Source organism: Trachemys scripta, chromosome 22, assembly GCF_013100865.1.
Source record: "Trachemys scripta elegans isolate TJP31775 chromosome 22, CAS_Tse_1.0, whole genome shotgun sequence".
NCBI lineage: Eukaryota > Metazoa > Chordata > Testudines > Emydidae > Trachemys > Trachemys scripta.
Window position 1 is genome coordinate 10,401,305 of NC_048319.1, and position 26,786 is coordinate 10,428,090.

The window sequence follows — 26,786 nt, forward strand, 5'->3', positions numbered from 1 at the left end:
TTCGCAGATCACACTAAACTGGGGGAGAGGTAGATATGATGGAGGATAGCGATAGGGTCCAGAGTGACCTCGACAAATTGGAGGATTGGGCCAAAAGAAATCTGATGAGGTTCAACGGGGACAAGTGCAGAGTCCTGCACTTAGGACGTAAGAATCCCATGCACTGCTACAGGCTGGGGACCGACTAGCTAAGTGGCAGTTCTGCAGAAAAGGACCGGGGGATTACAGTGGATGAGAAGCTGGATATGAGTCAGCAGTGTGCCCTTGTTGCCAAGAAGGCTAACAGCACATTGGGCTGCATTAGTAGGAGCATTGCCAGCAGATTGAGGGAAGTGATTATTCCCCTCTATTCGGCACTGGTGAGGCCACACCTGGAGTACTGTGTCCAGTTTTGCCGCCCCCCTCCCCCCATTCACTACAGAAGGCATGTGGACAAATTGGAAAGAGTCCAGTGGAGGGCAACAAAAATTATTAGGGGGCTGGGACACATGAGTTACCAGGAGAGACTGAGGGAACTGGGCTTATTTAGTCTGCAAAAGAGAAGAGTGAGGGGGGATTTGACAGCAGTCTTCAACTACCTGAAGGGGGTTCCAAAGAGGATGGAGCTCGGCTGTTCTCAGTGGTAGCAGAAGACAGAACAAGAAGCAATGGTCTCAAGTTGCAGTGGGGGAGGTCCAGGTTGGATATTAGGAAACACTATTTCACTAGGAGGGTGGTGAAGCACTGGAATGGGTTCCCTAGGGAGGTGGTGGAGTCTCCTTCCTTAGAGGTTTTTAAGGTCAGGCTTGACAAAGCCCTGGCTGGGATGATTTAGTTGGGGATTGGTCCTGCTTTGAGCAGGGGGTTGGACTAGATGACCTCCTGAGGTCCCTTCCAACCCTGAGATTCTATGGGTCTAAGAATAAACAAACTGCACTCCTATGCAGTAGGTTTGTAACACTCTCTGTTTATAATAGCGTAAGGTGTCGCAAGCAACACAGATAAGGAAGGAAATGTAAACCAGTGGGGACAGATTTGTTCCTGGTGTAAGTCCATTGCCCTCACAGCGACACCAAGGGTGAGTTTAACCCACCGCTTAGTTTAGCCCTGCAAGAGGTTTTGAAACGTAGTTTGAAAGAACATCCTCCTGTGAGCGCTGTGGTTACACCAAGTGCTATGCAAGCCCATTCCTCGCTGCAGCCCCACTTCTCCCTTCGGCGTGTTCTGCCGCAGCTTCAAAACCCTCCCGATGTCTGATAGCCGTGCAGCCCCTCTCCTGCTGCCCCAGCAAACAAATCACAAGCCCGTGGCTGGCCCAGGAAGAGAGAGTGATGGGAATCAGAGCGTCGGCCAACGAGATGATCCACTCACCGCGAGGATGGTTTTGGAAAGGAAGGACATGCCGGAGTCTGACCCAGCGGCACCCCCGCCTCTCCCAGGGAAAACACCAAGGTAACAGACTTTCCTGCTGTACTAATGCTTCCAAGGCCTGGCACCTCCCAGGTCCCAAAGTTAATCTGTAGAGTTTCAAGGCCAGAGGGGACCGTTATGATAATCTAGTCCAGGGGTCGGCAACCTTTCAGAAGTGATGTGCCGAGTCTTCATTTATTCACTCTGATTTAAGGTTTCGCGTGCCGGTCATACATTTTAACGTTTTTAGAAGGTCCCTTTCTATAAGTCTATAATATTATAACTAAACTATTGTTGTATGTAAAGTAAATAAGGTTTTAAAAATGTTTAAGAAGCTTCATTTAAAATTAAATTAAAAGGCAGAGCCCCCTGGACCGGTGGCCAGGACCGGGCAGTGTGAGTGCCACTGAAAATCAGCTCGCGTGCCGCGTTCGATCATGCTCTACACCAGGGGGTCTCAACCTTTTTCTCCTCCCCTCCCCCCTCCAACATGCTATAAAAACTCCACAGCCCACCTGTGCCACAACAACTGTTTTCTGCATGTAAAAGCCAGGGCTGGCGTTAGGGGATAGCAAGCAGGGGACTTGCCTGGGGCCCCATGCCACAGGGGCCCCTGTGAAGCCAAGTTGCTCAGGCTTCTGCTTCAGCCCCAGATGGCAGGGCCCCGGGACTTGGGCTTTCTGCGCTGGGCCTCAGCAAGTCTAACACTAGTCCTGCTTGGCGGACCCCCTTAGGGGACCCCGGACCCCTGGTTGAGAACCACTGCTCTACCCCATTCTACTAACCTTCAGCAATTCTCACAAGCACCCCCAGGAGGTAGAGCAGTATCAACCCCACCATTTCCCGGATTGGGGGGGGGGCTGGAGGGGAAGAAGAGAGGGGAAGAGATGTGTCCAAGATCATGCTTCAAGTTCATGGCTCCCCGTCCCATACTCTCCCCTTTCGACAAACTGCCCCCAAATGTGCATCTACCTCGACACCTGCCCCTTTCCCCCCCCCACAGAATTTTCAGGAAGAGGTCTGGTTAATGTGCAGGAAGCCTCCGCCCCATGGAGAGCAGGTGGCTGCTAAAAGCCCCATTGCCGTCTGAGGTTTAACAGCCCTGACCACACTTCCCCTGATCTAGTAAAGCATCTCACTTCGATTCCTCTCTCGAAACTTCCCCCTGTGGGAGCTGTTTGCAGGAAGCGCTCAGGCAGTGCTGGGGCAGAAGCAATTACCTGGTGGAAAGTCAATGACAGAGCCGGTCAAGGAACAGCTTGGAGGTGGCCTGGTGAGCCCAGAGTCAAATAGAGACTCTTCTGTTATCAGGTGCTTCCAAAAAAAAAAAAAGCCAAAGGGGCCGACCTGATCCCTGGTGTAATTCCCTGGGCTCCCCCAGGGGGTGGATCTGGCCCAGCATGTTGAGAAATGTTGGCAGGATTTAGGGTTTGTTTAAAAACAAACAAAACCCAACAAACCGCTGGTTTCCTTGAAAAGGCCCCCATTATAAACATAGCCACAACAGGGTGGGGCTAGGAACTGAAACTGCCAGACACTCTGGCCCTGATCCAAGGAAGGGATCTGGCTTCTGTATGTTTCCCTCTTTAGCAACCACCTGAAGAGTCTTGACTCTCCACCCAGAACACGCCTTCCTCTTATTCGCCCCACTCCTCCCCAGGCTGCAGAGGGGCCCCCCCCCCGCAATCTGATTTTCTAGAGCCAGGTCCCCTCCAAACCAGAGTATTTTGTTGGGACATTTAGAACCCTAGAGCTCTCTGCTCCCCAGGATCCCATCACCCATTTAATAAGGGTGTGACACACACAGGAAGGCTGATGAGGGACTGCTCCCAGCCACGTGACGTTTCAAGGCTCCAAACCTCCCTCGGTCCCCTGCCTATGGCAGGAGTCCGACTCGCACACTGATTCCAGGTGCTGCTGTAACAGTGTGGACGTGACTGGGTCTTCCCATGTGTCCACTTTCAGTATGCTCCCGGCCTGCGATACACGCACGCGGGGTCCCTCCATGGGAGGGGGCAGAGGAGAAAACAAGGTCACCCTTCCAGGGGCTGCTAATGACCTGGATTCAACCCCGGAGACGCATACCAATATTCCCTGCACAGTGGGGGGAGAGGGGAACAGAAGTATGGATCAGTGGCGCCCTGTGGAAGGAGTGTGAGCGAGAAAGCAAAAAGCAGGGTGAGAGAATGTCCCACCCCAGCCCCAACCCTCTGCGGGGCTCTGCCTTTAAGCAGAGTTGTTGGAGCCATGCTGGTCCCAGGATATTAGCGAGAAAAGGCAGGGGGAGCAATATCTGTTATTGGCCCACTTCCCTTACTCAAGCTCGGAAGCTTGTCTCTTTCGCCAGCACACGTTGGTCCTGGGGGAGGCGCTGTGGCCGGCAATGTGTAGGAGGTCAGAGAATAGATGATCATGATGGTCCCTTCTGACCTTAAGGTCTCTGAGTCAGAGATAGGGTGACCAGACAGCAAATGTGAAAAATCAGGACAGGGGGTGGAGGGGTAATAGGAGCCTATATAAGAAAAAGACCCCAAAATCGGGACATCTGGCCACCCTAGTCAGAGATATTCCCTCTCTCGCCTTGGAATTCAGGCCAATGCTGCCATCTACTGCAGAGAAGCAGGCCAGACAATGGCGAAGCTAGCAGACTTCCCAGGCCCCCCAGCATCACTCGCTTCCCCTTTTCTTTAGTTTCTCTTTCGCTGGCAGAAAATGGAGGAAACTTCGCTGGGAGTTTGGCCTAACCTCCCCCTTCCCTCCCTACAGAGAGATCGTGCCAGCCAGACGAATGAGCAGCTCGCAGCTCAGCTTGCCTGAGCCCCCCTCGCCAATGCAGGACGCGGGAGCTGGCAGCTCTGCCCAGCACGGCCTCATTTACCGCAACGTAGGTGAGTGGCCTCCAGCGGAGCTCAGAGGGAACTGGGCCACCAACTCGCTGATGCAGAGCTGGGCGCAGCTAGCCGCTGTTGGCCAGGTTTTCCCAAGAGCGTGGCCCAGGGGGTGAACGCGGGGTGCTGCGCATGATGGCCGCCCTCTTGGCCGACACGGTGGGGACTGAACCGGGGACTTCGCGAGAGAAACGCATGCATTGCTACAGCTTGAGCCGAAGCTGTTTAGTTCGGGCCTGTAACCGACTCGGATCCCCTGTGGGTTAGGCACAGGGGGCCCATAACACACACTGAGCACTGGGCTACACCGAGCACTTGACAATCTAGCCTCCCATGCAGCTGTGGTTCTTCCCTCTTACTTTAGCCCTCCAGCTCTGAGTCCCGGTCAGCACTTCAGTGACGTCCAGAGGAAAAGCTCAGGGTGGGGCGGGTGATCTCGCAGGGGGAGTTCGGCCTCGTGTCCCTGGAGAGGTGCAGGGGCGTGAACAATAACTGCTCTCCCAGGGTCAGTGGGACAACAATGGGGGCAAGTTAACCCCCGGATTCGACTGGGTGTCGACATGCTGGCACTAACTGGGAGCTGTCCTGCAAGCTGAGAGTTGCCACCCAGCCATGACCCCTCCCAATCCCCCTCCCTGGAAATGCCCCCATGCCGCAGCTCCTCCATCTGGGCCTTCCCTGCCCTCTCGCGGCTTGTAGGCTAGAGGGCAGCAGTGAGCACGGAGGACGGGTCTGAAGGTGGTGGTGGAGACGAGGCCAGTTGCTCTGGAGGGTGCATTGCAGCCGGAAGGGGCAGCAGGGAAGAAGGCTCAGAGATCCTTCCAGGTGAAGGAGCTATTGGGGTTGGGGGACAGGGGCAGAACAGTGGGTGACTAGGCCAGGGGTGCAGACAGGAGCTGCCCTGTGTAGTTCCTTGCAGACTCACTGAGCACCCGGGAAGTATCTTGAGGCTGGAGGTGGTGGCTGCCTAAGCCTGTAATTGTTATTCCCTTGCAGGAGAAATGCGAGCACACTTGGTGCCAGCCAAGACAGGCCGAGGGGAGTCACCTGAAAAGCTCCCCTCTGAGGCCAGCGGTGATCCTCTCCCTCCACCCCTGCCAAAAAAGCAGCTCAGTAGAACCAGGTCCTTGCCCGAGATGCAGACTCATCACTACTACCCGTGCAAGAGTGCCCACTTCCCCACGCCGCACTATGTCTACAACACCCTGTATGAAGTCTCCACACCCAGCAGGGGAGGCAGCCGCAGCTACTCTGAGTCGACGGAAAGACTTTTCTGCGGCCCTAAAAGATACTTGTCTAAGTCCCAAAGCCTGGGTGAATCTGAGCCCTGGGACATCCTGCGTAAAGCTCGCCCTGTCCCTGTCGCCAGGCACATCACCACAGAAGAACTGACGTTCACTACTCCCGATGGGGAGCTCGTCTACTTCTTCGAGGACCTGGAGAGCACGGCCAACGTCTATGAGAAGGTGATGGGATATCACCTGGCGTCTTTGATCCATCTCACGGCAAGGGCGCAGGAGCTCCTGGGCGGAAAGGAGGAGCAGCAGCAGCTGATGGGAGCAGAGCTTGCAGGAAAGAAGAAGTGGGCAGATTTCACGCTCTTAGACAAGGAGCCATGTTGTGAAACAGGAGACGCCTGGTATTATCGTGTTTCCTGTGCCTCTGAGCAAGCCCAGCAAATATTCGCAGCCAAGGTAACCATAAACATTAGAGATGGGGAAAGACCGGAGTCAGGGCAGCCGGCCTGTAGCCCTGATCTGTGCGGCTCACCACCACCACAAAGTCTGAGAATCTCAATGAAAAATAGATTTCTGGCCCCAAGGAGCCCATCCCTTGCTGCTCCTTACTAGTGAGGTGTGGGGATTAGGCAGCATGGTCTATTGGGTTAGACAGGCCTAGGTATCAGGAAAGGGGTTCTGATGCACTGGGTGACCTTGGGCAAGTCACTGCCTCTCTGGGCCTCGGTTTCCCCCTCTCTAAAATGGAGGTTACGATTCTGACCCCACCCTAGTGCAAGTGCTTTGCGATCAATGGGGAATTGTTTGATTTTATGGTGAAAATCCGCTATTGGTGACTTCCTCAGCATTGCCACGGGGGTCAGCTGTGATGGGGCCCAGCAGTGGTTTGTCACGGCGGGGGGGAGGCGTGGCAGCAGGAGCAGATGAACCACGATCCGCTTTTCATGCCGCCACCCCTAGTACGGAAGAACAAAAGATCAGCTGGAGCACTCAGAAGCTCATGCTGTATCAGAAAGACCCAGTCAGATGCTCCCCGGACCTTTTGGGGAGGCATCAGTGGTTCTTTACACGGTTCTCAAAAGGATCCTAAAAAAACAGTGACGCTTTTCCCTCATAATGAGTTGACGGATGGGCTTGATTTTCAATGTCGGAACATGAACGAGGCCGTACTGCTGGGCAAAGGTGCCCCAGGAAGGCCTCTACCCTCCAGAATAGGTCCAGCCCAGGCAGTGGGGCTAGCTTCTTCCACTGTCCCCAGTGGCAGTTTTCCCTGAGTAAGGAGTGCAGGATGAGTTTCACTTACAACTGACCTGGGCTGGAGTTGAACTAGAGATGAAAGGGTGCGGAGCCGAATCCCCAAACTCCTCAGGCGTACAGCCCCTTCGGTGGACTTTCTTTGTCCATTATTGTCTGTGTTGTGTTATCCAGCCCGTTGTTCTTGGCCTCCAAGGGGCATCAGATAGTGTTAGAGTGAAGAGTAGAGGGGTGTGGCTTGTTGGTTCCCCCCAGCAACGACAGGCCGATCCAGCTCGGGTGGGGTGTGTGTGTTGGGGGGAGGGAATCCCATATCACTTACAGCCATCCTGGGGGACAGGGGTGTCTTTCACCGCTGCAGCCCACGTCAGCCTGAGTGAGCATCACCCAGGATAACGGGGGGTTCCAGGCAAAGCAGAGACTGGCACCAAAATAAGTAGACTTGGGGTTAGGCGGGGGGCTCTGGAGTTAGCCGAGAGGAGCTGCAATTCAGAACTCAGCAGATGATGGGCCAGTTTTCAGGGTGTAGAGCCCCAATTCTGGGCACTGAACACTTGAAATCCTGGCCTGACAGGCTGCAGTAATACCAGCTAGCAGCAGCCTGGGGCAACGGGAGTCAGGGTACGTTTACACCGCAATTGCAGCACGAGTCGATGTACCCCGGCTAGCTCCATCAATAGCAGCGTAGCCACAGTGACACGGGTTGTGGCCCAGGTTAGCCCCGCAGTACATGCCCAGGATCCTAGGTGGCATCGTCCTTGGGCAGCTCCCCTGCTCGCGTTAGCGAGCTAGCGCAATCAAACTAGCTTGGGTACGTCCACACACACTGCAATCACACCTCCTGCCTGCAGCCTGACGTGAGAAACCGTGGTCGCAGCCTGGCCTAACAGTACGGGGTAGCAGCTTAGAGCGAGACCCAGTGCAGCCTCCATCACACACTGAACCCCCCAGGGCTGGGAATAGCAGCCCATGTTTTGATACCTAGCGTTAACGGCCGAGCCAAGTCGCAGGTTCTCAGCAGCCCAATGGAAACAACCAGGAAAATTTCACAAGCATCTCTCACGCCCTCCAAGGCTGGGTATCAGGGTGGTGGGGCGCTCCTGCAGTGTGATTTCACCCGGCTGCGTCTCATGCCCCCTGCCTGCTATCATCTGACTTAGCCGCCTCAAGCCAAGTTCATCCCTGGAGGAACAACATTGGCTTCCACCAGGGAGAGATCAGACCCCGTGAATCTGTCGCACCTGTTGATGCCAAAAGTTTATAGCCCTGAAATGAAGTGAACTCGGTTCACATTCCCTCCCTGCCCCTTCCCCCAATACTTCTTCCTCTTCTCCATTCAGCTCGGAGAAGAGACAACAGGGAAGGGCTCGATGGGATTCCGCTGCGGGACCAGGCACCAGAAACTCCAGATAGGAATCAACAGACTGACAGGCTCAGACGCAGCTCCCAGCACAATGCTCCAAAGCTGTCCTCACCCCACCATGCTCCGCTGGAGTTGTTAGAGCCAGGGGCTGGACTGGGCACCTCCAACCTTTGCCTGACTGCCAGCTGAGTTGGCAACTTGCCAGGGACTTGGAGCCAACAGAGCAGGTCACAGTGGACAATATTAGCCTTCCCATAAGGCAAGTTTCTTCCAAACCCAATGTTATTAGAGATGAGGGTGGTAGCTGGCCATGTGCTGCATCTTATCATCATCATCCCTTTGTATATTACAGTAGCACCTGGAGGCCCCCTGGTGCTAGGCCTCTACGCACTCAGTGAGAAATATTCCTTGCCCCAAAGAGCTTGAGCATCTGGGCCTGAAGGTATTTAGGCAGCCAACGCCCCTGGATTTCACTGAATTCTGCAGTGGTCCGGGAATCGCACAGCAACGTTAATTGATTACAACACTGCGTGGGCAGATGTGACCTTGCAACATTTCTAGCCTGCGCTGATTGATTTTGTTCTCTGATGTGTGCACACAATTAGTCTACTAAAACCCATGATCTGACTGGAGTCACTCCATTCACCCGCCCTCACCCCATCTCTTTGCTTCTTCTCCCTGTGACTACTTGTCCATTTAGTCTGTAAGGCTCAGATCTCACAGACTCATAGACTTTAAGGTCAGCAGGGAACATCGTGATCATCTAGTCTGACCTCCTACACACTGCAAGCCACACTTAGTCAGAGGTTAGGGGTCTGTTTCAGGAGTGGGTGAGTTACTGAAATCCTCAAATCATGGTTTAAAGCAGGAGTCCCCAACGTGGCGCCCGCCGGGGTGTCTAAGTGCGCCCGCGTACTGGCTGGCGGACGAGCATCCGCCGAAATGCCGCCGAGAAGCAGCGTCATCCAGAGGCGTCGCCGCCGAAATGCCGCTTTTCGGCAGCGTTTCAGCAGCGACGCCTCTGGATGACGTTGCTTTTGTGGGCAGCATTTCGGCGGCGACGCCTTTTGACATTGCCGCTTCTCAGCGGCATTTCGGCGGCTGCTCGTCCGCCGCCACGGTCCTCCGTGGCTCGTCATCTGGCGCCCGCCAGACGAAAAAGGTTGGGGACCACTCGTTTAAAGACTTCAAGTCACAGAGGATTCACCATTTACACTCATTTAAACCTGCAAGTGTCCCATGCCCCAAGCTGCAGAGGAAGGCGAACCCCCCTCCCACCTCCATCCCCCAGGTATCTGGGCACCCAACTGCCATTGAAACCAGAGAACAAACAAAAAAAACCAAAACAATCAGTACAAGCTAGAAATGTTCCAGGGTCAAATCAATTAACATTGCTGGGCAATTCGCAATCCCCAGCTGAATTCAGCAACGCCAGTCGGAGTTAGGCACCTAAATACCGTTGAGGATCTGGGCCTTACAGACTAAGTGGGCAGGTAGAACAGGGAGAAGAAGGAAACAGAAGGGGCTGAGGGAGGGTCGATGGAGTGACTCTAAGGCAGGGGTGGGCAAACTTTTTGGCCCGAGGGCCACATTTGGGTGGGGAAATTGCTTGCAGGGCCATGAATGTAGGGCTGGGGACAGGTGGTTGGGGTGAGGGAGGGAGTGCAGGGCATGGGAGAGGGTGCGGTATGCAGAAAGGGGCTCAGGGCAGGGGGTTGGGGTGCAGGAGGGGTGTGGGGTGCAGCAGAGGGCTCAGGGCAGGGGGTTGGGGTGCAGAGTGCGGGAGGGGGCTCAGGACAGGGGGTTGGGGTGCAGGAGGGGTGTGGGAGGGTTGTGGGAGGGGTGCAGAGTGTAGGAGGGGGCTCAGGGCAGGGGGTTGGGGTGCAGGAGGGGTGCAGCAGGGCAGGGGTTCAGGCTCCGGCCTGGCGCCGCTTACCTTGAGCGGCTCTGGGGTGGCAGCAGCGTGCACCGGGGATAAAACAAGCTCCCTGTCTGCTCTAGCCCTGCGCCACTCCCGGAAGCGGCCAGCACCACGTCCCTGCGGCCCCTGGCGGGGGGAGGGGCAGAGGGCTCCGTGTGATGCCCTCGCCTGTGGGTACCTCCCCCGAAGCTCCCATTGGCCACGGTTCTCCGTTCCTGGCCAATGGGAGCTGCAGGGGGCGGTGCCTGCAGGTGAGGGCAGCGCATAGAGCCCTCTGCACTCCCACCCCCCCCCCGCCAAGGGGCCGTAGGGATGTGGTGCCAGCTGCTTCTGGGAGCGGTGTGGGTCTGGCAATCCCCCGGGACGGATCCAAAGCCCTGACGGGACGGCTCCAGACCGCAGGCTGTAGTTTGCCCACCCCTGCTCTAAGGGGATGTCTACACAGCAATTAAACACCTGGGGCTGGCTTGGGAGTGCTGACTCAGGCTGCAGGACTGTGAGATTGCTGCACAGATGTTCGGCCTCAGTCTGGAGCCCCAGCTCTGGGACCCCATGAAAGGGGAGGGTCCCAGAGCCGGGGCTCCAGTCCAACCATCAGTGACTGCAAATGCACTTGAATCTCCACTGGACTAGTAACGTCTTTCATGGCTGATCAAGGCCCCTGTAATGGTGTGGGAAGGGGCACCCCCTTGGGTCAGGGTGTAACATTGCCTTTAACCTTGGCTCCAGCACCTCCCCACCAGATGGCTGCTGCTCACTGGGTCTTCCATGGCTTGGAAGTCAGACACACGTTTAAACCCTTCCAGGGGATCCAGAAGGTCCAACTGAAAGTTCCCACCATGTCCCCATACAAAGGAACCTTCAGTTCCCCTTCTTGGCCCTTCCTTTGGGCCAAGGCTTCATCCCCACTCTGGGCTCAATATTCCTTCCATTGGGCTTGCATGCCCCCTTCCTCAGGGGCTGGCAGAGGAACCCAGGCTCCCCCCGCCCTTCGAACCTGCCTGTATTAAGCAGCTGGGTGTGCTTCTTCAGACACGCTGCTGTTTCCGTGGGACATTTCCTTCCTCTCAAGCGTCCTTGTGCACTTTCTCCACAGCTGGTACTTAACACAGCCTCCCTTTAGAGCCCCCCAAACCTCTAGCTTCTCCCTTCTGGGCTGGACTAATAACTCTTCCAGTCCTTTCAGACTCTGCCTTTCCTGTCCCTACCTCAGGCCCTTCCCCAGAGGAGCCAAACCTACTCCTGCAGAGCTCCTTCCCTGTTGTTTCTTGTCTTAGGAGGCTTTCCCTCACGGCCTTCCCTCCTCAAGGACTCTGGCAGCTTCCCCTAGGGATCTTCCCTGCTCCTTATAGTTCAGGACTTCCCCCATAGGAACCTATGGCTGCTGCTCCTGCCCGTTTAAGACCTATCTCAAGGCCCTCATCCACAGGAGCCTACGCTACTTATTCCCTGTGTTTCTGCAGAGGAGTTTGGCCTGCCTCAGAGAGAGACAACATTCCTTCCTCCTCTCAACTGAGCTCTATTAGCTCCTTGAAAGGCCCAGGCCCGTAGCTAGCTCCACCCCCTGACCAGAAGGCAAATTAGTTAATCACCCTCCAGCTGCAGAGCATGACTCTAATTGGTTTTTTCCCTTTTTAGCGGGAGACAGGAGTTCCCCCACCCCCCTCCCCCTGTGTTATACAGCATGTCAGACCTAATTTGTGCATCAAGGTGTCTCCAATGTGTGCAGCAGATCTGCCCCAAATTCTGCAGCAAACTGGGAATCACACAGCTGTGTTAAGTGACTGCAACAGGGCCTTGGTTGGTGTGACCCTGGAAATTTTCTAGCCTGTATTGATTGAGTGTGTTCTCTTTATCACGTTCAGCTGATTGTGTCTTGCTGGTTCTTGCCCTAACAGGTCCATAAATCCTATCCCTGCAGTCTCTCTGTACAGATGTCTGCAGGGGCACATTTCAACATTCAGCAAGTGTTTGGGTGCTTCGTTGATTCCCTCCCTATAGACCTCATGCCACTGGAAAGGCCTCAGAAGCTAGGTCAGTTCTGTCCTGGAGAACATGAGGAAGCTGTTTCTACCAGTGCATCTCTTTCTCTTAACCAAGTGGCCATCTCTCCTGAGGTTCCTTATCAAACCCTGGCTGATTTTGTGAAGGGATCACAAGATCTCCACAGCTCTAGGCCTGGGCACTATGAACGCCTGGCTTGCCTCCTCCTGCTGCAGTTGTGTACAGGGCTGGAGCACCTCAAGCAGCAGAAGGTTGCTCACTACAACATTCACATGGAGAACCTGCTCTTGGTGCAGTGTCCATCTCCTCACCTGGGCCAGCAGGACAAAGATCCATCTGCAGAGCTGTCGCTTCCAAGGTTGGTCATCAGCAACTTCTCTAAAGCTACAGGAAAGAAGACATCTACTTCTGTGGCCCAAGATCCAGACCAAGTCAACATGGCCCCCAAATGGCCCTCTGTGGCTCACTTCCAAAATGCAGAGGGGTTCCAGGTAGGCATATTGGTCTATGAGATCTTGCATCAGCCCAACCCCTTGGAGAAGCCCTCGGGACTCAGGAACGGTGACCTCCCTGCTATCCCAGCCCTGTCCATCTATTCGTGGGGGCTCCAGAACCTGGCCACCCTGCTTCTTCACCCAGATCCCCGCAGGAGTGTGCCCATCAAACAAGCAAAGAACATGCTGCAGGTCTTGCTGTGGGGACCACGCCAGGAGCTCTTTGCCAGGAACCAAATCACTCTTGTCTTGCTCCGGAACTGGGTGGTGATTAAAAGGGTTCTGCTGCTGCTGAAGTTTGCAGAGAAGGTGTCTGAGGCAGGGGGGACCATACGGCTGGAAGAGTGGTTGTGCTGTTTGTACTTCACAGAGACCACTGAGCACACACTCCTCCACACCCTCAGGATTATGCATGCTTCAGAAAGCCCTGGGGCACATTAGACTTAATAGCTTATGCATCAGTTATGAAATCCGTGGATTCACTGGACTCTAAGATTCATCTCAACACTTCATTCTTCAGAAAAGGACACGCTGAGTTTTATGCAGTTAACCTGGGGCGGGGGATGTTAGACTTTTAAGATTCAGGTCCTATTTACTCTAAAGTTTCTGTGGCACTTTGACTAAGAATAGGGCCAGAGGGGCCAGGTACAGGTGGACTGCCGCAGGTGGAGCTCTGGGGTGGAACATACCTCCCTGCTCCCTGACACACACCGAGAGTGGGCAGCTTGCTCAGCATCTGAGAGGGGACATGATAGCAGTTTTCAGGTATCTAAAAGGGTGTCATAAGGAGGAGGGAGAAAACTTGTTCACCTTAGCCTCTAAGGATAGAACAAGAAGCAATGGGTTTAAACTGCAGCAAGGGAGGTCTAGGTTGGACATTAGGAAAAAGTTCCTAACGGTCAGGGTGGTTAAACACTGGAATAAATTGCCTAGGGAGGTTGTGGAATCTCCATCTCTGGAGATATTTAAGAGTAGGTTAGATAAATGTCTATCAGGGATGGTCTAGACAGTATTTGGTCCTGCCATGCGGGCAGGGGACTGGACTTGATGACCTCTCAAGGTCCCTTCCAGTCCTAGAATCTATGAATCTTGCATCCATTAGGGACCCAAGTCCTAAACCCATTGACTCACACAGCAGCACAGCCAGATCCTAAACATCTGCCATGGGGTATTCTCATGTGTGTCTCCAGGATAAAACTCAGGTTGTTTACTAGTCAGATCCCTGCCCTCTCCAGGTCCCCTTTGTGCAATCTCTCCATCCCCTTCCCTTCAAGTTCACGCCTCCTTCCTATTCCTGGGAACTTCATAAACATACTGTTTACATCTCTAACCTCCCCCTCCAACTCTTTAGTGATTGTTCAAAATAAGATGTGGACAAATCCCCACAACTGTGCACTCTGCAGTGTAGTCTTACCCTTGCTTTAGGTTCCTTCTGCCAGTTTTCAGTCCATGAAGCAATGTTTTGTACCAAATTCCCTGGAGTTTTTCTGGGAAGACTTTCTCCTGAGGGCCAAATGTTCCAATCCTTACTCATCAGGTCATCTGAGTAAGGGTTACAGGATTTGACCTTTAGACACAAAATCTTCCTGGAAGCATCCCCTTCCCTACCCCATATCCACTAATTTGGTCATTTTGTTTAAAAAATAGACTCCAGTTTGCCTTAACGGTAATGTTATTAAGAAGAAATAGGATACATCTGATAGACTTATTAAAAACTGATTGTTGCATAAGCATTACCATGGAGAATGTATTTCGAAGAGAAATTTACCAACCCTGTAGCAGAAACCTGAATCTTAAATGCTGTCCATTTAAATTCTTACTTTTTATGACATTAGCACGCCGCATGCCATGTCCAGGGAGAAACATAAAGCCAAGCTTCACTGCTCTGTGAGTAGGTCTAATCGCATAGATAGTATGATGAACGGTTTGGATCTGTTTGTGGCTACCCCATGTGGGTGCACTGGTGGAGAAGGTATTCAGAAAACCAACCAACCAACCCAGAGCTCACCATCAGAATCAGCCTGCAAAGCGTATCTGTGGATGATCGTGAAGGCCCGTGAAGCTGGCCAACCAGCAACAACTGCATGTGAACTGTTAATCTTTACTTTGGGTGTGAGATCTGTGTTTGGACTCGCTAGGCCTTCCTGTCTGCCGGGCAGTCTGCGTGCTATTCCCTGTGTTGTTGCAGCTTTGAATGTAAAACATTAAGCCAGGCTCAGGTTACTCAAGCAGTGAGCAGAAGCAAACGCCAGCAGTGTACAACCCCCTAGGTTCATGCACAAGTCCTGCCTGAAAATCTCCTTGTTTGCTCTGTGCTGGGCTGACAGCCCTAGAGACAGGAGTCCTCTGTTTATTCCCACCATTGGGACAGCATGGGCAACAGCATTGCAACCCTGGGAGCTACAACTCATGGAGTTTCCCTTCCCTGCATAGTGGGAGAATAGGACTCCTCTCATCCTCAAACTAGAGATTATGCGGTGAACATATGGCCATTTCAGAGACTAAGATGAGAGCACCACGTTCATTTCACTTGTAGACAGCACTGGACTTAGAAGTATACACACATACCCCATCTCCTCCGAGGGGCCCAAGCACCTTCAGTTCCCATGAAAGTCAAGGAGTTGTGGATGCTTGGTACCTCTCAGGATCAGGTTTTCAGGAGCGCCGCCAGCTTTTCCACCGCCCTAGGTGGCGGAAGGTCCCGCCCCGAAATGCCATTCCCCCACAGAGGCGGCGGAAGGTCCCGCTGCGGAAATACCGCCGCGGTCACCGCCCCCCAAATCGCAGCGCCCTAGGCAACCGCCTAGGTCGCCTAATGGATTGCGCCAGCCCTGCAGGTTTCTAGTACCCAGCAACGTGTATGTAGGGTAAAGCATCACACATGATCTCACTTTATTTATAAAGTGTGTTCATTCCTCCTCTTGACCATCACCCAGCGGTGACACCACCAACAGACATAGAAACATAGAAATGGAGGGCTGGCAGGGACCTCAAGAGGTCCTCTAGTCCAGCCCCCTGTACTGAGGCAGAACCAAGTATACCTAGACTATCCCTGAGAGTGTTTGTGTCCAACCCCTTCTTAAAAACTTCCACTGACAGGAATTCCACACACTCCCTTTGAAACCTATTCTAGAGCTTAACTATCCTGACGGTTATAAAGTCTTCCCTGGCTGCAGATTAAGTCCATCACGTCTTGTCCTACCTTCAGTGGACATGGAGAACGATTGATCGTGGTCTTCTTTATAACAGTTCTTAACATATTTGACAAGTTATCCGGTCCCCACAGTCTTCTCTCAAGATTAAAGCATGATTGGATATAGCAAATTTTTGCTTCAATGAAGTGTACAAATATTGTCAACACTGTTGACAGATGTTAGGCCTCTTTGATAATTCTGCCAATCTTATTAGCTTCCTAACTGTGGATTTAGGAAGCTAACTTTAGGCCTGAATGTGCCTGCATTAGGATATTCTTGCTAAGTTGGTCTAGGTATACTTGGTCCTGCCTCAGCGCGGGGAGCTGAACTAGATGACCTCTCGAGATCCTTACCAGTCCAACATTTTCTCTGATTCTGTGCTCCCACTTGTTCAGCTCCACTAGTGACAGCGCTAATGTAGACAGGGCAGTAAAGTTTCCTCTGGAGATCAGCACTCGGCTTTCTCTGCGTCCACCTCTCAGTAACTGCTCCAGATGAGTCAAGTCCTCAACTCCGTTTAGCTTCTAAACAAAAGGTTTAAACTGCAATTTCACAGAAGCAGAGGGGGAACCATCAAATAAAAGTTAGCTAAGCACACCTGCTTATGCCAGTGCCGTGGAAAGCTTTGCTCGGATTAGTACTACAGGTACAGGCTATTGCAGGACTAATCGGATTTACAGCGTAGTACAAGCTTCATTTGTTTCTGACCCCTCAAAGGCATTGGCAGCCAGACAGGCTTCTGAGAGGTAGAAAGAATGTGTTTGTGGGCACACCGCGCCCTTCCAACACAGGCTTCGCCTGGGCAATGCTTCCTTTTACGCAAGATGCTTACTTCCGAAGTGTCTGCTAACACAGTGAGCCAAAGAACATTGTCAATTTCTGGTTTTGCTTAGGCTGAGCCATGTCAGTTACACACATTCATGCCTATTTGGAGAGATTATAACGGACGGGGATTTTCATAGAAAGGATTGTCTTGTGGTTAAAAGCACAGCCCGAGGAGTTAGGATATCTGGGGTCTATACTCAGCTCTGCCACTGATTTTCTGGGTGACCCTTGTTAGCCTTTTCTCAATTATCTCCTGCAATACTTCATCTGGCTGCAAGATGGCAGTAAAACACCGAGCACTAGCCGCAGCAAAACAAAGAAACAAAAAGGATCTGTTGTGCTTGCTCCAGTCTCAACATGCTCCTGTTTATTTACCACAGGCCTAAGTCGGCTCTCAGTTACAGTGACATAAATCCAGAAGAACCGCAACGACATGAACGCAATTACTTTGGGTTCACATCAGTGTCCCACATTATTTTAATCTATTTTTGGTTCATACACTGTCCCAGTCACTGCGGTACTTGAGCGCCTCGCAATCTTTAATGTGTTTATCCTCTCAAAACGCCTGTGACGTAGGTCAGGATTATCCCCATTTTAAAGATGGAGAACAAAGCACAGAGAAACTTAGCAATTTGCCCAAGGTCATACAAAATGTCTGCAGAGGAGCAAGGACAGGAAGCCTTGTCACCCAAACTGCTTGTGTCTTAACCATGGGAACATCTTTTATTCTCTTTTAAAATTATGAGCCTTTGACTTTTATCCTGCGATGCAATCACCTTAAAAATCACACTTCTCTGCAATTTGTCTGAGAGACAAGGCGGGAGAGGTAATATCTTTTATTGGACCAACTTCGAGCTTGGAAGCTTCTCTCTTTCACCAACAGAAGTTGGTCGAATAAAAGATATTACCTCCCCCACTTTATCTCTCTCACCATCCTGCAACCAGCACAGCACTGCAATTTTTATGTAATATTGCTACAAATAACAGTCGATGACCATCATTGAAAGTTACACTCGTCACTCACAAGTTTATGCAGTCAATTTAATACCTTTATGCATTTGAGAGCACTTCCCCTTTATAGTCAGTCGGCCATCTTGTTGTTTATGTGGGTCTTTCACACAGCAAGAGAGGAGAGATTAACATTTTTAAAAGGAGGTAAATGTGATTGCAAGATGACAAAAACTTGGCAAAGGACACAGGCAGGAGTATTATTATAATTGATCGTTGGGAGCGTGGTAGCACCCAGGAGCCCCAGTCATGGACTACGACTCCATTGTGCTAAGCACTGTACAACAGCGCAGAATGGTCCCTGTTCCAAAGTGCTCTCAACTTTTAATTCCTTTTGTCACTAGACTAAGTCAATTTCAGTGTAATGGCATCCCCTTTAAAGCCCTCAATGTTACTGCTGATTGGAGTCCGTACCATTCCCGGCTGACTCCCTTTACATTACTGCAACAGAAAAAAGTTAAACCTTAAGCAGTTAGTTAATGGTTTATTCCAAGCTTAATGCTTCCTTTAAATAAATTCAATGTTAAGGGATTATTTTAGCTGTATAATGCAATATTACAGCATTGTTTAGCAGCTTAAAGCTAAGCTTGGAATCCAGCCAGGGAGTCATATTAATTGAGTGCTATACTGCATGTGTCCTTAAAAGCCAAGCTCCCAGGTGGATGTTAAAAGTCACTGCCGATGCTGAAAGTATATGCTGTAATGAATGATTGAGAGGAGGCGGTTCAGGTGCTCTTATTTACCCTGGCGTGCAATACAAGGACAAAGGTCTAAGTGGGATCACTCAAAACGGATCAAAGGAAATGCTTTTCTACACAGTGCAGTCAGTCTGTGGAACTCTCCCCCCCTCCAAGCTCTCATGGAGGCCAAGAGCTGAGCAGAATTAAACAAACACTATAGAAGAGACCATCCACCTTACAAGAGCAAATATTAACGACTGTTGAGTTTTGGAAGAAATATAAACCACAGACTCCAGGGCATAAGCTGACCTTTAACTACATGAATCAAGAGGAAAGTGCCGCTGCAGGGCCTCTCCCAAAGCAGCTGATGCTGAACACTGTGGAAGAGACAATACTGAACCAGCCCCTTGATTTTCTGTGCTTCTAACAAGCATCTGGTGAAATTAACAAAATCCAATTAAATGTGTTTCTAGAAGCTGGACTCACTTTGGGTTTGTTTGTTTGAAATAACCACATTTTCCTGAGGGTTTTGTGTCTCCCCCCCCCCCCCCCCCCGCCATTGGTGTGGGCATCCCAAACAGCCAGCAGGCACAGAGTCCCTTTCCGTGGACACAGGTCACCCCCAACCTTGTCAGAGGACCCATAAGCACTGCGTGCCCTCTGCTGATACCATCCATCACCCAACCGCTCTCACGAGGGCCAGCCTTCCTGCCAACACTCATCTTGGTGCATCTCACACTGTCTCTACGCTATTTTTCTCCTGAATGTCCTCCCTGTTACTATTCACTTGTGGAAGCAATAGTGGGGGGTACAAACATAACTGGTTTCTAGGCAGCTGCCAACATTTAAGCCCGTGCCTACCTTTGCCCAGACCAAGGTTAGGTGACATAATAGTTAAGTCCCCTGGACTCTACTAGCCCTCCCATCACTAGTATGAGTAGCACTAGTGAGAAATTTTAGGGGAAGGTATCTTCATGCCATCTGGACCAGGGATTCACTTTCCCCTGCTGTCTTCTCCCTTCCTCTGTGCAGAGAATTCAGTGGCTGGGTACCTACCTGTCAGCTCAGCAGAGCTAGTGACTAGCTCTCAGCCCAAGGAGGGGAATGCAGGTGACATGGGTTTCTGCTCCCTTTGAGACATGCCTGTGCTCTTTCTAGTGCTTCCTAGCTATAAATAGCACAGCAGGACCTCCCCTCAAGGCCCCACTACTCACCTACATGTCTAGACTGGTTTATTGCCCTGTTACTCGAGTTGACTTCACTGGTGTCTACAAGAGCTGCAGTGAGCATAGCCCCAGGGTCAGAATTTAGTCTTTGGAAAGAGCTAGCTTCCCCCTGAACTAGAACCATTAATGATTTCCAGTTAGTAATAAATGACCCAATATGCAAAACCAAACACTCATACCAGGAAACTGAAATGACTTAAGTCTCAAGGGATTCTATGACCTCACCCAATACGATGCCCCTGTAGATGAAGGAGATATGGAACACCTCCAGTCATTGCAACCAGAGACTGTTTAAGATGCATTAGAAAATGGATATGCTTGAAGGGCACAGAGGAATTCCCTTTGTATTAAATAGACTGCATAGTAAATCATCACTCATGATTTAAGGCTTTGGTGAAGAATCACTGATTCATTGCTAATGTACTGGTCAAAGTGTAGATACACTCCCAGCAAATGGCAAATACCTTACCACCCGTTATGAATTCTATCTCAAACCAGCCATTAAATCACCTAATGCTGTCTGAAAGTTCACTGGGATGTGTTCAAGAGCTTCAACATATATGCCTCATCCCCATTTTAGCGGGCCAAGGAATCAGGTTTTAGGTATGGACTATAATACCAGGAGAGGGTATATCACTGGCCATCTGCTACCAGCAGCAGGTCAAACAGACTCCAAGGAGTTAATCCCTGACATGGAGGTCAAAGTAAACGCTGGCAGATTATGGTCATGTGACACTGTATAAGATCAGCCAGATGTTACATTACAGATCAAAAGGAGGTGGAATGGTGGTCTTTATTCAAGGTATCCAACTCCATTTTTACTGAAAGTAAACCCCAATAGGCTGCAAGGTAAAGCAAGCAGCCAAGTCAGATCTATTTTTACACCGGTCAGTCTTCCTTTCACCAAGGTAATCTCCTTTTATGTATCATGTAAAACCACTACTGAACAGGAACTGTGGCTTTGTACACATTCAGGCACCCCCTCAATAGCAACCACTGATCACCCATGAAATATTAACTGGTCTAACTAAACACATCATCGGTGCTGTAAAATTGTGTACTACTGAGGTGTGAATGCCAGGTACACTTGACATAAGTGATTAATACATCCAGACAGGTCACATTATGAAGTCAGCAAGGAGGCAAGTATCAGGGGGTAGCCGTGTTAGTCTGTATCTACAAAAACAACAAGGAGTCTGGTGGCACCTTAAAGACTAACAGATTCCATCAGGACTCCCATTCCCACCCCAGAATCTGTTAGTCTTTAAGGTGCCACCAGACTCCTTGTTGTTTCAGCAAGGAGGGTAAACTAAAGTTAGTTTGGCAGCCCTTACCTACCATTTTGATTCAAAAGCCTGGGACACAGCTTCCCCACCAGAGGGAAGTCTTAAACATCTTAAACCAGCAATAAAAAGTAAAATATAAATTTTTATTTAGAATTAAAGCAAATACTTCGGTATCACAAACACAATATTAAACTTCAAGAAATATACTGCTAATTTGGAGTGAGCATTTATTTGCACAATCACAACATGCGCACAAATTCAGAAAAGATGAAGTTTGAAATTTTCAACATCCCACCACCAGAGCAGTTGGTCACAATATTTTGTACAAAGAACAAACAATTATAAGTACTGTATAATAGATGTTGACAAAATTTCTACAGTTTCATCTTTATAGACAACAAGAAAGCTCTAAGAGGCAAACATTGCAATCTAGTCTTCTTCCGAAGAGTCTCTCTCAAACGTATAGGCCATGAAGCAAGCATCTGGTCTCTTGGGGACAAGGGGATGCCCTGGTCTCACAATCTCAAAGCCCAAAAAGCTGAAAGTACGGAGCAATGCAGCTGCAAAAAGTAGAAAGAATACAAGTTTAATCTGATATTCGGATCATTAGACGATCCCTACTGGCCAACAGAGCAGTAATGAGACATCTGAAGAGACCAATTTCTACAGATATACTGCAATTACATTTATATGAAGCTACTTTTCTATATTACTGAAGTCACATGGTGAAAGCAATTGAACAGGCTTCAAATTTACACCCACCTCTGTCATCTCTGTTCTTGTGGAAGCAAATGAAGACATGATCAACTTGAAGCTGTTCTTCAGCAAACTCAAGAAGAACTGCAAAACTAAAGTGGAATATCAGTGAGACGGACAATTCCTTCCAGCAATGTTGTGGAGGCACAAAACTATGTGGGGACAAATTTTCAAGCAAGTGACCTCATGGGCACGTCTGCACCTGCAAATTTGGGTTCCTGAATCAGGTAGCAGTGTAAGTACCCAGGTTCACACTGACAGCTAAGAGAGGCTGTCAGATTTACCCCTGAAGTCACACAGCCCAGTTAGACTTCCAGCTTAACACTCAGAATTAGCATATACCACTAACAGTGATAGAGGCCACTGCACTTTAAGGCCCAAACACCAACAGAAGTTAGTTAAGGGTTTATGAATAAAAGTGTAATATCTGGTGTTTCTTTACTTGTAAGAGCGCAAACCAGCCATGTAATCCTTTTTACTATTAATAAGTTACTTTCCTCCTTAAACGATGAGCTTAAGTCAGACTAAACCTTTCTGCAGCTAAAAAAGCAAGAACTCAACAGCTAAAGGCAAGTATGTTTATGCTGCTTTAGGGCTAGCTTCCATCTCTGAAGACTCAGGATCACAGTGTGAATGAAACAAGTGAGATTTAGGTTACATTCTCACTAGCACATGCCCAAAATAGGAATAATATTTAGCACTGTTATAGCACTTTTAAAAAAACGAGATTTGTGTCATGACTGGAACAGAAGAAATTCTATAGCCAAGGAAGCCTGCATGATAAACCCATCATCAGCTGTAAGTGGATGTAGCCAATGCAGAAGTATCACTCTTCAGGAGTAATGAAGTTAATTCCTAATTAGAAGAGAGACATTAAAGGGCATATTACACCTCTATCCTGCATACCTGTCTTTGCTCCCTTCAGGCAGAGCACCGCTGGGAATTTCAATATACAGGTTGTTGTTGTTCAGCACTGCCCTCCAGCTAACATGTTTGGCATCTGTAAGCCTTGACTGGACATTGAGAATTCTTGTCCTGTTATTAGATGTTAGTTCCTCTGTTACGTTCAGCCGATTATCCTGTTACAATAAGATGGGAAGTTACTTCTAATTCATCACAAATTTGAAATTAAACTCATGGACATGCACAAAATTCTTGAGCACTGCCGTCAGGATTTGTAGTATAGCCTTCTCATATAGTCTTCACCATATGAAAAGTCATTAATAAACTAAGAAAATGAAGCTAAGACTGCATGGCATTAGATTGCATATACTTACAGAATAAAATAAATTAGCTGAAAGATTGTGATCCCTCTGACTATTCCCTCGCCCACCTGGGATCTTCAGGGGTGGGTGAGGGACATCAGGAGCACCACCGAGGCCCCGGACCCAGGTTACTACAGCAATTGAAAGAAACCCTGGAACTAAAGAAAATCATGATTTCAGTTAAACTACATAAAGCCTAATAAAGAAAACAAGCAGCATTCACGTTTTGTATCACATTTTAAACAGGAAACACATTGAAAACATGCTATTAGCCTGAGCTTATGAAAGCAAAATTAAGTCTTAATTAACTTGCATTTATCCAGCAAAGGGAAAGGAGTGCCAGTCTCCTTGACATAGGACAAAAACACGTAGGTCGCAAGGGGCCTATGTTCACAAAAACAAGAGGCACATTAAATGTATGCCAAGTCCACAAGTGTCAGGAAAGCTAAGGATTTGATGACATTTAAAGTTAAGGCTGAAAAACACAAATGAGAACTTAATTATAAATTTTACAGTTAAATTAACCTATAAATGTTATCGCCAGGCGTGACAAATGAAACGTTTCTAAATTATGAAATAGCCTCCGTGTCCAATCTCACAATTTTAATGAGTAATTCCCACTGAAGCCAACAGAAGTTCTGCACAGGCAAGAACTGAGACTTTACTTTCTTCCTCCCTCTTGACCAGTTTGTGGTTTACGTATGAACGTTTTGATCGCAGTAGCGCTGGTACTAGAATTCCCAATTCTAAGGTTAACTATAGTTTTAGTTATAAATTATTTTATAATTTATTTTCATTTTTATGAAAAACAGTGTTGCCTTGGCCGATGTCTCAGGCCCTGTGCCTACAGATCAGACCTTGTGCTGAGTTTGTTCTGGAAGTACTCGCCTTGTTTCTCTACATTCTGGAGAGTTTAAGTAGATTCTACTTGTTTTTTGATATCTCCAAATTGTTTTCACCATTCAAAGCTCACGAGGAAATAGTACGTTTGTGAGACTTCAGTAAAAAACTGAAGACTGTTCCCTTAAAATATCACTAATCTGAAAACCTACTTGAAGTTTTCATATTGAGCGTCTTTAAAAAAATTTCCAATGCAGAGAGCATTTATACGGCTCTGCTAAATTTAATACTGATTACTACAGAAGCCTCTATTTAAAGCATTCCATCCTCTTGAAACTATTAAACCTAATTTTTCTACACAAGTTGTTTCATACCATCAGGAAGCCTGCTTGCCTGATCAGCTTTATACAGTAACAAGAATGACTGCTGTGCCCATTAGCCCCTCCCTCTGCACCATCTTTCACCCTGCAGGCTTCCACTTCGGTTGCGTCATCTCAGCAGATGCAGCAATCGAGGCCCTTAGGGAAATTTTCACAATCGTCCTATCTGTGAGTGCCAGCAGCCATTTGCAAAATCGGTATAAACATGTACAAAATAATCCACCATTTTGCTCAGTCCAAACCGGTTTGAGATTTCCAAATCAGTCAGAAAATTGTGGAGAGACAAACAGACCACTGATTAGAAAGCCTCTGAACAGCTATATATTGACAGGTTCAATATCCTATGCTGAAAGTGATCAATAAAGGGGACCACTGTGAGGCTAGAATATGAATGTATTATACTGCATAAAGTTACAAGAAACTAGGACCAATTGATATCAATTGTATCTGAGCCCTCAGTTGTATTCAATTTCCAAAGTGCAGCAGTTTAACAGTAAAGAATTCAACTGGTGCTCTAATATATGCATTAAACATTTATTTTAATATTCCTTTTGAGGTGAATTATAAAGCAGTGTATCTCACTGTCCTCATGTGATAAGAACCACATTTTTATTTATTAAGCACTTGTATAGAACTGCATATATGGGGGGGGGGTTAAATACAAGTCTGAATTACCATCCCGAGTTCTTTAATCCAGTGGTTTTTTTTTTTTTTAATGAACAGTTTTGTAGCATGCATAAAGGCTCATTTACCTTTGGGAGTTACTTTTAATACCACATTTTAAAGTTGTGCTCACTGTGTGGCCTCTATATGGCCTTCCTTTTGGACCATAACTTTCTCTAAACAAAAATGGCTTCTTAAAATAGTCTCTGAAAAGGGAAAGCCAGACTTCTAATGCATAACTGGTTTGATAGCTACTTTCTGTCCCCTGCAGAGGTCATGGTAATTTTCATATGTTTTCATCCCAGCAATTAGTCATAGCTTAAACGGCATCAGGGGATTAAGCAAGCAGCTTTTATAACACTCTTCGGTTCTACTTTAGGCTAAGCACCTTGGTTCGTTTCCATGCATGTAAATATACCCTGACAGAAAGGCTCTCACGTTTCCCACTCTTCTGCCATTCTGAACGATCAGAGGAAATGCCTTCACACCAGAAACAGTCTAGTGCTTTGAGGTAGGCATTTCTAGGAGATCTTTCTTTATTGAGGAGTAGCTACAAGTCCCCACTGTGGCAGCAACCTACCGTCGTGCCTTTGCTGACCCGTTAGCCATCCTGGCAATTTCAGCAGCCAGCTGTGGGGCTGCTGTTTCCAGCTCACGGCCCTTTAACTGTCACGTGGCCGGTTCGGCTCTGGGTTACTGTAAGGACGGTCCCGGCGGGCGCTAGGGGGGAACAGCGCCGTGGGGAGGGGACCGTGATTCGCCGCCGCTGCGGCTCCGCTGAGCTGGAGACGAATTGAATGCAGCCCAGCGACGTGGTGATCTGGGGCTACGGGGGGCTCCAGACAGGCCCCGGCGAAGGCCGCCCCCAAGCAAGGGGGGGCTCACCTGCTCGAAGGGGAAGTAGTAACGAGGCCTAGGGGGAGGGGGGGCGACTCCCACGTGCGCGATGGGGGGGTGTTAAAGGACCTCCTAAGGCCTGTGCCCTGGCGGGGGGGTCCCCAAAGGGGCTAAGTCACGTGATCTCCGCCCCCCCTCCCCCCCGAGATGAGCCTAGCACCCACACTCAGGGCGCTGCCCTCCAGGGGCCCAGGGCCAACGCAGCGCCGGGGATGATGGGGCGGCCCGGCGGGGGCCCCTCAGAGCCCCACAGCGAGGGGCTGGGGGGGGCGGAGGCAGGCCCGGCGCCTCACCTGCTCTGTCCGGCACTGAGGCTCAGCACGGCGGGCATGATGATGATGGTGCTTTTATTCCCCTCTTTCTCTCTGGCGAAGCAGTGACTGTTGAGTATCCGCTGCAGGGAGGATTTCACCATCCGGCCGCTCTGGTCCGAACCCCGAAACCCTCCGCCGCCTCCCCCCGGCCCAGACTCTTTGCCGTACAAAATGGCGCCTGTCCGCCCCGCGGCCCCTTATATAGCCGCTCCGGGAGACTGGCCACGCCCCTCCCGGTGGCCACGCCCAATCAACGGCGCCCACGCCCTCTAGAGGGTGACGGTCCCTGTGCGGTAAACGGCCAACTGTCCGCCAGAGAGACTGGCTTCCCATTGGCTGAGGACCATAACGGGGTGGGGGGGGGATGAGCTCTCTTCCTATTGGCTGGTGAGGAGGATGACGCTCAAACGGGGACTAGAGTGGGCGCTTTACTAGCTCGGCGGTTCTGATTGGCTGCGGACGGAGGGGGTTGAGCAGCGTTTGATGTGCTGGCCCCGTATTGGGGGGAGGCTGATGGCGGCGCCAACGTTCACGCCCCCCGGAGAGCTCTCTTCGAGTCCCGAGTTCGCCTCCCACTGCCTGAGGTAAGGGGGCCGGAGGCGCTGTGCGCATGCGCTGAGCTTGTGTGGCGTCCTCTGACTCTTGTCTGTGGTGAAACCTGCCTGGCCCCCGCAGCCTCTCTACCGGGAGCCCCTCGGCCTCCCCTCCCGCTCCCCCGCCACAGCTAACCCCCGCTCCCACACCGACTCCTCCCTCACTGACTTCCATCCACAGCTAACCCCCGCTCCCCCACCGACTCCTCCCTCACCGACTCCCCTCCCCCTCCACAGCTAACCCCAGCTCCCCCACCGACTCCTCCCTCACCGACTCCCCTCCCCCTCCACAGCTAACCCCAGCTCCC

The 26,786-nt window shown here is 50.2% G+C and overlaps 2 protein-coding genes across 2 annotated transcripts; one reads left to right on the plus strand and one right to left on the minus strand.

Annotated features, from left to right (window-relative positions):
- The first annotated feature begins 1,145 nt into the window (after positions 1-1,145).
- PEAK3 (PEAK family member 3) lies at positions 1,146-13,409 on the plus strand. Its single transcript, XM_034755217.1, has 4 exons — positions 1,146-1,431; positions 4,156-4,277; positions 5,274-5,971; positions 11,952-13,409. The coding sequence occupies exons 1-4, from the start codon at positions 1,229-1,231 to the stop codon at positions 12,990-12,992; spliced, it is 2,064 nt and encodes a 687-aa protein (XP_034611108.1). The 5' UTR covers positions 1,146-1,228; the 3' UTR covers positions 12,993-13,409.
- Positions 13,410-20,974: 7,565 nt separating this feature from the next.
- OAZ1 (ornithine decarboxylase antizyme 1) lies at positions 20,975-26,071 on the minus strand. Its single transcript, XM_034755219.1, is given in 6 exon segments — positions 20,975-21,330; positions 21,533-21,618; positions 22,433-22,605; positions 22,804-22,890; positions 22,892-22,949; positions 25,865-26,071. Coding segments are annotated over 6 exon segments (657 nt in total). The 5' UTR covers positions 25,987-26,071; the 3' UTR covers positions 20,975-21,199.
- Between the last annotated feature and the right edge of the window lie 715 nt (positions 26,072-26,786).

Bases quoted from the DNA above. Each gene is read 5' to 3' on its own strand.
- PEAK3 (XM_034755217.1), top strand. From the start codon at position 1,229: ATGTCTGATAGCCGTGCAGCCCCTCTCCTGCTGCCCCAGCAAACAAAT. The intron at 4,278-5,273 runs GTGAGTGGCCTC...ATTCCCTTGCAG, and splicing joins CCTCATTTACCGCAACGTAG to GAGAAATGCGAGCACACTTG. The intron at 5,972-11,951 runs GTAACCATAAAC...TTGCCCTAACAG, and splicing joins AGCAAATATTCGCAGCCAAG to GTCCATAAATCCTATCCCTG.